Source organism: Leuciscus leuciscus (genome assembly GCF_965113295.1).
Source record: "Leuciscus leuciscus genome assembly, chromosome: 1".
In the NCBI taxonomy this organism is placed as follows: Eukaryota; Metazoa; Chordata; class Actinopteri; order Cypriniformes; family Leuciscidae; genus Leuciscus; species Leuciscus leuciscus.
In genome coordinates this window covers 22,943,077-22,955,798 of record NC_138725.1, presented here as the reverse complement: position 1 = coordinate 22,955,798, position 12,722 = coordinate 22,943,077, and the positions used below count along the sequence as shown (strand labels likewise).

Here is a 12,722-nt window from a genome sequence, read left to right as displayed (position 1 = left end):
GTCTTGAGTTGATTTCTGTGAGTAAGCCGACATCTCCACTCTCTGTTGTTATCTTCATTCAGGAGTGTTGTAGTCAGAGTGATGATGATACAGCGATATTGATCTGATGATGATAATATCTGATATCTGGAGTCTGTCTTCAGATCAACACCAGCCTGATTCACCCACAACAGCTCAACTCCCTCAGAACTGACCCGATCATCACAGGAGAATCCAGTATCTGAATACAACTGACAGGAGAGAGTCACAGAGCGGCCTGGACTGATCTCAGTCTGTGAGGATGAAGATGATGATGATGATGATGATGATGAAGACACTGAAACTGAACACAAGACACAAATCACAGACTCTTCAATCATCATCTGATTTTAAAGAGAGAACCTTTTTAAATTGATCACATAATCATAAACTTACCATGAAGAACATGCAGATAAACACGTGCATCAGGTCTTTGTTTCTGTCCGTTCACATATTGTCTGCAGATGTAAGATCCATAATCTTCTTCTGTGACGTTCTTGATGTTCAGAGAGCAGTCAGACTCCAGACTCAGTCTCTCATGTCTCTCTGTGTCTTTCCTCTTTATCCCTAATTCAATCAGTTCAACTGCTGAATGTCTGAATCTGTTAGAGTAGGTCCATGTAGTTTTAGATTTGCAGTCAGAAAGAGCATTATTACAGGACAGACGCACATTTCCACCAGAACTGATGAACACATGATCCACTCCACTGATACCTGAAACACAGTATATCTCAGTGATCATTATGATATTAATAAATATAAACCATACCAGCATAAAAACCAGAAGAATCAAATCATACAGTCTTTTTCCTGTGTTTGATAGTTAATGCATTAATAAACATTTATGGATAAACCAAATCAAACGCCTCTTTAAGAAGGAATAAGAAATACCCTGACTTTGAAACAAATTTAAATAATGTAATATCATCATCCAGACACAGTCGTGATGATACTGTACTTCTGTTCTCTGACCACACAACATCACTTCACTGAGCTGAACACTCGTTGTGTGTTTGATAGTAAGTTTATGATCAATCATGAGCTGAGTTTGGGAAGTAGTTAACAGTGAATTTGATCATGATTAGAGTCCTCTCAAGTAAAGTCATGACAAAATAATGCATTAACAAATCATTTAATACAATATGATTAAACATGCACTAGGAGAATATTTGTATTCCTTTACACCACCAGTACAACAAAACAAACAAACAAAAGATAAAGGTTATTTGTAGTTCTTTCATTATTTATTGACATCATTAAACACAGACTCATCAGTCAACATTATATTAGAGTAAAATGGCAGCATTACCGTAGCAACACAACTAACACGCCGAGAGCACCTGTAGTGAAGATATTATAAGTTGAACTAAATAGTTTCCACCTCTTCTATTTTTGACAGATTGTGGAACATCTAATGCAAGAGCTTTATACACTAAGTGTCACAACCCTTCAGTTTTGGATATTCTTCCTTTTAATGATCTCTCATTAACCATGAGTTCAATCAGGCCTACACGAATGCTTACTGGTTTTAAATGTGTTCGTTTGGGAATAAAGGCTACATTTAATCCACAGCACATCTCAACATTATCCTACTGTAAGATATAGAACAAAATCAATTTCAAATAAAGTTAAAGAAGTTACATATAAGGCCATTCATTTGATTTATCCAGAGAGAAGAGCTCAAGATTTTTTAGAGACATGGAGACTAAATGCGTCTTTTGTAATTTAGAAGAAGAATCCATAAAACATTTATTTTATGAATGTATATTGTTTTGGATTGATATTGAATATCTAATATTTAAATTCACAAAATCAAATATTCGACTGTCTGGTAAAGATATAATTTTGTTGAATAAAAATAAGAGTTTTGAGCAAAATGTGGTGATTAACTTAATAATTATGTAAAATACCATAAACAGAAATGGACCAATAATAAACCTAACATTATATTATTTAAACTGAACTTAAGCATTATATTGAGGACCTAAAAGAAGCAAAAAAACAAAAACAAAAAAAAAAAGCAAATGGATGTCATTTTTGAATCCTTTTCTTTTTAGATTTTTTGTAATAAATTTTCCACTGTATGGTTTTCTCTTTTTTTCTTTCTGTTGTTTCCTTTGATGCTCTAATGAATGTAATAGATAACAGTTGAACACACAGTGATCCTCTAATATGTGTATGTTGTTCTTGTAGCATTTAGGCAGATTTAAACTCTCATGTTTACCAATATCTTATACAAAATGTTAAGAATATAAATACATGCTGTTTTACTTTTGTTCCTTATTTATGTTATAAACATTAACACTTAGTACAGAAATGTAATAATGAGAATTGTCTGTGCAATATATTTGTGAATTTTACAAATGTTTATCCTCAAAATCTTTAGTTATATTTAATTACAATTATTTCTAATTATATTTAGCTATATCTAATTTGTTATATCTGTAATTGTATGCTACACATGACCCATAGGAGGTCAATACTGGGAATTATAAGGATTGTTATGCAGTTTATGACTTTGACCATTAATATTTTACAATTGCCAAACGTATGAAGCCATCAGGAAGAGTAGAGCCAGTGTGTGTGAAAGTTTCAACAAATATGTCAGAAAAGAGTGTTTTCTCACCTGAATACTTGACAGTGTATCTGACTGAGGTCTGGAGTTGATTTCTGTGAGTAAGCCGACATCTCCACTCTCTGTTGTTATCTTCATCCTGGAGTGTTGTAGTCAGAGTGATGATACAGTGATATTGATCTGATGATGATGATGATGATATCTGATATCTGGAGTCTGTCTTCAGATCAACACCAGCCTGATTCACCCACAACAGCTCAACTCCCTCAGAACTGACCAAATAATCACAGGAGAATCCAGTATATGAATACAACTGACAGGAGAGAGTCACAGAGCGGCCTGGACTGATCTCAGTCTGTGAGGATGAAGATGATGATGATGATGATGAAGATGATGATGATGAAGACACTGAAACTGAACACAAGACACAAATCACAGACTCTTCAATCATCATCTGAGTTTAAAAGGAGAATCTGCCCTTTTTAAATTGATCACATAATCATAAACTTACCATGAAGAACATGCAGAGAAACATCAGCATCAGGTCCTTGTTGTCTGTCATTCACATATTGTTGGCAGATGTAAGATCCATAATCTTCTACTGTGACGTTCTTGATGTTCAGAGAGCAGTCAGACTCCAAACTCAGTCTCTCATGTCTCTCTGTGCCTTTCCTCTTTATCCCTAAAGTAATCAGTTCAACTGCTGACTGTCTGTTAGAGTAGGTCCATGTAGTTTTAGATTTGCAGTCAGAAAGAGCATTATTACAGGACAGACGCACATTTTCACCAGAACTGATGAACACATGATCCTCCACTCCACTGATACCTGAAACACAGTATATCTCAGTGATCATTATGATATTAATAAATATAAACCATACCAGCATAAAAACCAGAAGAATCAAATCATACAGTCTTTTTCCTGTGTTTGATAGTTAATGCATTAATTAACATTTATGGATAAACCAAATCAAACGCCTCTTTAAGAAGGAATAAGAAATACCCTGAGTTTGAAACAAATGTAAATAATGTAATATCATCATATCTTGAACTCTTGATGTCAGCTTTGTCATAATCATTACTGGACGGCACAGGATTAGTTGATCCTCCTCTTCAACCGTAGAAAATGCACTAATAACTGCCCTTAAAAGCTCTTTATCTGTTCTGTGTTTCTCTCTTTCCTTCAAACTCACACAGCAAAAACTCCAGTGTTAAATGAACTCTCCTGGGAGTTTATATGGCTCCAGACTCAAGAGTGTTAAAGTGTTAAAATATGAGTGTTAAATTAACACTCAAGAGTGTTAAAGTTAATGAGCTAATTAAGTGATTCATTGAGTGATGATTGACCATTATTGAAGACACCTGATGTTAACAAGCAGAATCACCAAAGGAGAAAATCAAAAAAAATTACAACACCGTTATGGTGATCAGTGTTTGCTTTAGTTGGGCTCTTGACCCTTTAATCATTAACTTTAGATTTTGTTTGGCAGTTGTATCTGAGTTATAACTGCCAGATGAACAAAGAGAAAAGGTGATCAGGTTATATTTTGACATTATCATAAATTGACCTGAATCATAAATCTCATTTCGAGAGTTATGACTACCTTGTACAGCAGCTCTGTGATTCTATATCAAACAATTTTCAGCATTTTCAATATAATCCAAAATATTCCTCAAAAGTTGTTCTGATCAAATGACTTTGAAATCAATAATCAGCCTGTGAATCTCAACAATGGTGACAATAATAAAGAATGTTGCAGTGCAATCTGGGTGCCACCAATCAAAACTAATTTATGGCTCCCATCATGCATTGCGGTATGAATAAATTATGATCTGAAGTGTTTTAGTAATTTCCTTTTCCTAATTGAATATTCTGTTTGTCACCATTGTTGAGATTCATACACTGATTCTTGATGTCTGTGTGTGCGTAAAAGAAAGATTTTTATCTTCATCAGAACAACTTTTAAAACATCCGTTGGATTATTTAGAAAATTCTGGATTTTGTGCTGTAGAATCACAGTGATGCTGTAATTAACAATATACATTTAAGCCAGAGATTAGACTCTAAATGAGTTTAGCAATTCAGGTCAAATGATGATGATGTCAAAACATAACCAACACCACCTGATCAACTTTTCTCTTTGTTCATCTGGTAGTTATAATTCAGATACAACAACCAAATAAAAACTAAAGTTAAACATGTAAGGGTCACAAGCCCAACTAAAGCAAACACTGATCTCCATAATGTTGACTTAAAATTGTGCTTTTTCTCCTTCAGTGATTCTGCTTGTTGACATCAGGTGTCTTCAATAATGCTCAATCATCACTCAATGAATCACTTAATTATCTCATTAACTTTAACACTCTTGAGTGTTAATTTAACACTCATATTTTAACACTTTAACACTCTTGAGTCCGGAGCCATATAAACTCCCAGGAGAGTTCATTTAACACTGGAGTTTTTGCTGTGCACCCTACTGTGACTTATGCACAGCTAAATACAAAATAACAATTCAAAACCCACAAAGAATATTTGTGGAACAGTTCCCAAAGGAAGGAGCAAAACTCAGGGAAGGTTTGCTGGGATCAGTAGTTCACTCTCCATCCAGACACAGTCGTGATGATACTGTACTTCTGTTCTCTGACCACACAACATCACTTCACTGAGCTGAACACTCGTTGTGTGTTTGATAGTAAGTTTATGATCAATCATGAGCTGAGTTTGGGAAGTAGTTAACAGTGAATTTGATCATGATTAGGGCCCTCTCAAGTAAAGTCATGACAAAATAATGCATTAACAAATCATTTAATACAATATGATTAAACATGCACTAGGAGAGTGATTGTGTTTTTATTTATTTTATTTTTTTTACATTTTTAATAATACAAATATTATATATATATATATTTTTTTTTACTTATGTTTTTTATAACATCTATGAATTAATGCTATGTTTTGGGAGATTTGAAGTACTTTTGTGCCTATTTACTGCAAAATACCTCAGCTACACCATTAGCATGCATATGAAATATTACCTTTTTAAAAAAAAAACAATAAAAAAAACATTAATGATGATCGAAATGAAATATGAGTTGTTTCTGGATATTGATCTCGGTGTGAGATGCATAATTCTTCATCTGCTGGTTAGAATTTTTTTTTGTGCAGATAATATAGTTTTGCCAAAAAGTGTAATTACCATACACTTCCAGCAGAGGCGCCATAGAGATCCATTCATTTTTTTGGATGTGACTGACTGCTCTTATAACAGCTTTTGTTATGAATATATATTTAAACATTTTAAAACACATTAAATCAGTATTTTTTTGTTGTTATTTGAGGTCTTTTGAAGTGTCTTGTTATTGCAATAATGCCACATAAATGTCCAGTAGTGACACTAAAAGAAAAGACTTGAATGCAGTTACATATTATTTATTTCAATAATCCAAATGTATAAAATTATTAACTTTAAAATAAGAAACACATTTTAGTACATCAAAGTAAATACCTGTGTGTGTGTGTGTGTGTGTGTGTGTGTGTGTGTGTGTGTGTGTGTGTGTGTGTGTGTGTGTGTGTGTGTGTGTGTGTGTGTGTGTGTGTGTGTGTGTGTGTGTGTGTGTGTGTGTGTGTGTGTGTGTGTGTGTGTGTGTGTGTGTGTGTGTGTGTGTGTGTGTGTGTGTGTGATCAAAAGTGATCACGTTCGTTCCACATTGTATTTTAGTCCAGGAGTTTTAGGAAAAAAGGGTGAACAAATTGCAACAGAATCAAACTCAACTGATTTTGTATCCTCAATATGTCCTGAGTAAGGGGAAAAAAAGCTCAGAAGAATCCCATTAGGGGAAAGTTCTGAAAAAGACCCAAATATATCCTATTCATACGCCTATTCATTATCTTTCTCACATGAATAGGGTAAAAAATGTAACCTTTAGATATCACCATGAAAATTACTGAGTTGATTACTTACATCAAGACAAACAAAAAAATTATAACAAGTTTTTTTTAATTGTTTGTTAACATGGACAAATGATGCATAATCTAATTACAGATGTGCTAATTTGCATAAATACCACAACAGATCTAAACATTGGGTACAGCGTTTTTAAAACATTCAGAGATTCAGTCAGTCATTAATTCAAGGTCCACTCAACTATCAACTCTCAACTTTCAACTGTCACTAAGCTGTCCCTCAGGTAAGAAATATGTCCTTTTGTTTTTCCTACATGGATTATTCATTAATATACATTAATAAAACATACCTGGTGATCAACTACAATTTATTGGGAACATCTGGATGTGTGTTGAGCTGTTGTACGACTATTTTTGGTGAAACGATGTCAAGTTTAGGATTAGCGAATAGTTTCATTAGATAGCTAACACGGCTAGCAGCAGCAAATAACTTGTTAGCTGTCTTGAGATTACATACATGGCAGTGTAATGCCTACAATAATCCATGTATCCATGTCTTAAGTAAGGGATAATGTATTGCGAGGCGGTTGTTATAGCAGATAACAACCCCGACAGGCTGAACGGGACCCCGACGCGAAGCATCTCATGAAACATCTTCTCGTCCCCCAGAAACAGTCCCACGGACCCAGCCCCAAACCCCATCTCTGCAATAATAATTAATAAAGGCTGTTTTAAAGTACTTCTTCCTGCCTCTATGTATTAATGCTCATGGGTAGCCTAAATGGGTTCCATTCAGACCTTAACATTTAGTCTTTTACTGTTATATGTCAACAAGATTCAACAAGACATTTTCTCCTGGCTATACCCAATGTTTAGATCTGTTGTGGGATTTATGCAAATTAGCACATCTGTAATTAGATTATGCACCGTTTGTCCATGTTAACAAACAATAAAAAAAAAACTTGTAATACATTTTTTGTTTGTCTTGATATAAGTAATCAACTCAGTAATTTTCATGGTGATATCTAAAGGTTACATTTTTTACCCTATTCATGTGAGAAAGATAATGAATAGGCGTATGAATAGGATATATTTGGGTCTTTTTCAGAACTTTCCCCTAATGGGATTCTTCTGAGCTTTTTTCCCTTACTCAGGACATATTGAGGATACAAAATCAGTTGAGTTTGATTCTGTTGGAATTTGTTCACGGTTGACCCCCATTTTGGCTTAAAACGCCTGGACTATTTGTGCTCTAGTACATTGACGTATGGAAATTTTCAGATTTATTCTGGATTTATTGATTTTTTTTGACAAATGCAAAATAAAAAAAACTATTTTCATTTCAAAGACATTCATTTCAAAGGTCTTGAGTCTGACTTTGTTTAAAAATACCTTCAGAACAACCGAATCAAGCCCAGTGTTTGTGTGTGTAAAGAAAAAGTCACAAAATCTTATTGCACTGAGATGAAGGAAACCATTTTTTTTAACTAAAGAAAAGTCGACAAATTAGGCTTCGGTCCTGGAGGGCCACTGTTATACTGTTATATTTGTTGTGTTTTATTTTCTGAGAGTGCAAGCATGATGTTGAATCATCATCATCACATTAACATAAATTCAATGCCATTATCATTGATTTTTGGATGAAATCTAAAAAAACATTATGGGTGTAAAAGTGATGTTGATTCAATGCAGTAACATTGACACATTAACACTGATTTAACATTGTTTGGATGGTCGCTTGCTATCTGGGACCCTCATCAAACACAGCTAATCAATGTCTCCAGGATTACTAGAAAGCTACAGACAGGAGAGTTTATCAGGGTTGGAGATAAACTCTGCGGGACAGTGGCCCTCCAGGACAGAGTTTGCCCATCCCTGGTTTTCTTTATGAAGCACGTCACCGTTATTGAGATTCACGCGCTGATTCTTGAGGTTTGAGTGTATCAAAGTGAAACAGTAGTTCAAAATGTTTAGTGTTTTTCTATATGTTTTACTCTAATCAATTATATGAAATTAATAACACACATGACAGTCTAGAAGAGGTCAGCTGATCAGAGCACTACATGATGACTATATCATTATCATCATCATCAAGTTGATGACATCATCTGATCACATTAGTAGTGGGAACCTAGTAGTAGTAGTAGTATATTTATCAAAGTGATTTTTGTCATTATAGATAGTTTAAATTACTAACTCTTTTGGTACATTCATATGGAGAAGAACCATCATGATAGAAATGAAAAAAAATTGAATTGAAAGAAATAAGAAAGCTATAAGAAATGGAGATTGAGAGCAAAAACGCAGCATGTAACTGTTAAAAAACTGACGACACGCTTGTTTATAAGAAAGTTTGGGAATTATTAACTCATTTATGTGTCCAGCGCTGTCACATCACGTCAGGTGTCAAAAGAACAGTGTTGTATAAAGTACTAGAAAGCAATACTTGAGTAAAAGTACAAGTATCGTACTAGAAAAAGACTTTGGTAGAAGTGAAAGTTACCTTTTAGAATATTACTTAAGTAAAAGTCTTAAAGTATCTGATATATACTGTACTTAAGTATCAAAAGTAATTTTCTGATATTTAATGTACTTAAGTAATTGAAGTAAAAGTAAAAAGTTTTTTTTTTTTTTTAAAGCAAGCGGTTAGAACTTTGGGTTTGTGAACTTTGTGGCTTTCTTATAGTAAAGCATATTCAGGGTTCCAACTTCCCATATCTTCTTAATCTCACTCATCAAATCAAAATCACAGTCTTTTCCAGGACTTTTCAGGCACAATTCTCTTAAGTTCAAAGAACAAACAGCATATTTTTAGAGCTGACATCAAAGAAAAAAAAACTGAAACAGAAATTTCACTTTTGTATGAACTTCAGGTAATAATCTATTTCTTCACAAAAAAAAAAAAAAAAAAAAAAAAAGACCTGATTGTAAGGAGAATATTTTGGTCATGTGGAATGAGCATTTGTAGGGCTTACTCCCCAGGTCACCATCTCACACACACACACAGCAAAATTAGCCCAACATTATCCTATAACCACTGAGTTTTGAGTTAATTAACATAAAAGGAAATCTCAAGTTTGACAAAACGTATGATGCTTTTAAAGACGTGAATAGCCCTTAACACTTTCTTTCTAACCTGCCACTGATTAACGTAGCAGGTCTCAAAAAATATTTCTCAGTCTGACATTAGCCTACCTGAGGAAATATTCGGCCTGGCAGTTATGCTATACCAAAAACAGTTAAGCGTGTTTCAGTATTATGGACATGTCTTTGAGAATTCTCTGTTGAATTAAATCAAAAGGTAGGTGCGCTCGCATAGATATCGGTGCTCGTGCTTCCATGGCGGTTTCAGTTGTGCTTCCTCCTCCTTTGGCATGGCAACAAACAAGCATTACACTGGAGCGCGCGCCGTGCGGAGCGTGCGTAATGCAATCTAGAAGCAGTGATTCGCCAAACCACCCTTATTGCAGTCGCACACATTTCTTCTGATTTTATTTTGTAGTAACGAGTAACGAAGATGCTTAGTGGAAATATATCGGAGTAAAAGTATACATTTTTTCTAGGAAATGTAGTGGAGTAAAAGTGAAAGTTGACATAAATTTAAATAGCGAAGTAAAGTACAGATACGTGAAATTTCTACTTAAGTACAGTAACGAAGTATTTGTACTCCGTTACATTACAACACTGCAAAAGAACGAAAGACTCAGAAGAATCAGACCCGAAGACTCAAGAGATGAACTAATCATTTCTCTTTCCGGTACAGAACCCATAGGATTTTGCGCATGCGCGGTCGACACAAGATGAACAAATCACTCTCTGAGACAACTCAGTAGTCCTGAGTCATATTAAAGATTTGCTCAAAATAATCGAATCGTTCATGACCGACGCATCACTAGAACACATTTACTCTTACTGTTCTTGCCATAACACACAGTTCCAGCAGCCAGAGAACAACTAACATTAAAACATCAAGACTCAAACTGACAAACTGACTTTTTGTTAATCTAACCGAGGCAAACTTTAGTCTAAAAGCATAATTAAAATGGAAACGGCACATTTAAATTTGACCGTATTTACGTTTTTGGTCAATTTGTGATTTGAATGGGAGTGAATGGGGCTCGACTATGCATCAAAAATCGCTATTTTTAAAACACTAAGAAGGCTCGACACAACATGAAACTTTGCTGGAAGTATCACCAGGGGCTCTACACATGAACTCCAGCATTGAGAACATTGTGTACACAAGGTTCACTAAAAAGAAAGATTTTGAACAACTCACTGCAGCTCTGCCGACATTTTGACAGTCAAAAATAGTTGATAGTTCTTAGGGCTCTCTCTCTCTCTCTCTCTCTCTCTCTCTCTCTCTCTCTCTCTCTCTCTCTACTTCCTCTTTTCTTTGTCTCTTACTCTCTCTCTCTCTCTCTCTCTCTCTCTCTCTCTCTCTCTTTACTTCCTCTTTTCTTTGTCTCTTACTCTTTCTCTCTCTCTCTCTCTCTCTCTCTCTCTCTCTCTCTCTCAGGAAACATGTACATGCTGGCTAAGATTAATGGTATAAGTTATCATCATCTCATACATCTATTTTGTAACTATTTTAAGTATAACTATAACCATATTTTGTCATTAAACCATTTCAATTACAAATAATGTTCTAAACAGTTTTGATTTGGTATTGACTTTGAAGTGCTACATATTGCAATACAATATCATCACTCTCTATAGCAACGCTCTCCCACATATTAATCTATTGTAACTGCGCTTATTTCCGTCGTTGGTATAAGTAGCAGTGGGTGGAATAGACAAGAAATGTACAGTTTTCTACCATCTTGCTGACAACTTTTCTTTAGTCATTCGGCAGTCTTGCAGCTTGAACCACTGCAGGAAATCCACCCTTACGCCCGTTTCACACATACTCCATTTGCAGTGTGTAGTGCTTTCACATATGCATACAGTAACTGATCCGCGGCTGTACCACAAACACAAGTTTTGTCAGCATTGCGATTCTCTTTGTACACATATACACTCTTTAATAGACGTTTAAACACAATTTAAACAACGTATTATTCAATGCTACTTATATATATAAAGTTGCTCAAGCAAGTGGTAAAATATTAACCATGTAGCCTACTTATATTAAAGTCGCAAACATTTTAAATTAAAACTTAAAATTGACAAAAACAGCCGACTCATGCCTTTTCTTTTGCATTTAAATTTTAATACAATAAATCTTGCATGTCACAAAGGACTTGTTTTTTCCACCTCCACGAATGAGATGATTTATGGTGAGATTACTACATTTTATTTAATTAAATGCATTTATGGTGAGATTATTATATTTTCATGTCAATCTGTGTTCATTTTGACTCATTTTAATTCAGCGCGTGCAGCACAGCAAAATTAGACTCGGTGTGAAAACGATCGCTACCTCGAACGGATCGCCGGACCGCATCCACATGAAGTTTGAAAGCTCTAACCTGTTAACATGGGTGCGGAAAAAAAAATGCACACGGAGTATGTGTGAAACGGGCGTTACACTCTTAATATGAAGATAATTCTTCATCATCAGATGTTTGAGTGACACTATGTCCAGTATCAGGAATAATACAGTATGATCTTTGTGTATCAATACACAACTCTGAGATCACAACGTGAATGTGTGCAAGAATAAACTGAGCATGTTCAAATGAACTCTTTCCAGACTAATTCCACTAAATGTCTTTAGAGAAAATACAGATTTCTTTACCTGTGAGAAGTGAAGAGAGAATGATCAGTCCCAGCAGACACAGATCACACTTATCAGCCATTTTGTGTTTCTGTCAGTCTTCCTCTTCATTATATATAGTTACAGCTCTTCCTTACACATCATCAGCTCCTCCTCTGGTTGGTAACTTCCTCTGATCTCATCAGTGTTTAGTCCTGACTCTATGACACAGCTGAAGAAGCGATCAGAAAGATCTCTGGTGTAAAACTGTGTTGACTTTGAAAAGCTCTGGATCAGAAAGTGAGCTGAACTGTACAGTGGCGTCCAGAAACCAACCAAGTCCATAAAGAAGTGTTATGTTTGACACTGAACAAAGTGCTTTGAATGAACAGATCCACACAAATCAATACAAACATATATTTATCCTCTCATTAGCTATGTTTCCATCACCCTGTTTTTATGCATATTTTGAAGTATCGCATGAGAAACGAGTGATGGAAACGCAAAATGTATAAACTTTAAGTTTG

At 34.9% G+C, this 12,722-nt stretch overlaps 1 protein-coding gene across 1 annotated transcript in view; it reads right to left on the bottom strand.

Moving 5' to 3' along the window:
- The window catches only part of LOC309498564 (uncharacterized protein), a 270,271-nt gene extending 257,946 nt beyond the window's left edge, over positions 1 to 12,325 (bottom strand). Inside the window, exons 1-2 of the mRNA XM_082169347.1 lie at positions 12,238 to 12,325; positions 415 to 732 (exon numbers count right to left, since the gene is read on the bottom strand). Coding sequence (XP_082025473.1) covers positions 415 to 732; positions 12,238 to 12,298 — 379 coding nt within the window. The 5' untranslated portion in view covers positions 12,299 to 12,325. The remainder of the gene's footprint in view (positions 1 to 414; positions 733 to 12,237) is intronic.
- Positions 12,326 to 12,722: the final 397 nt, after the last annotated feature.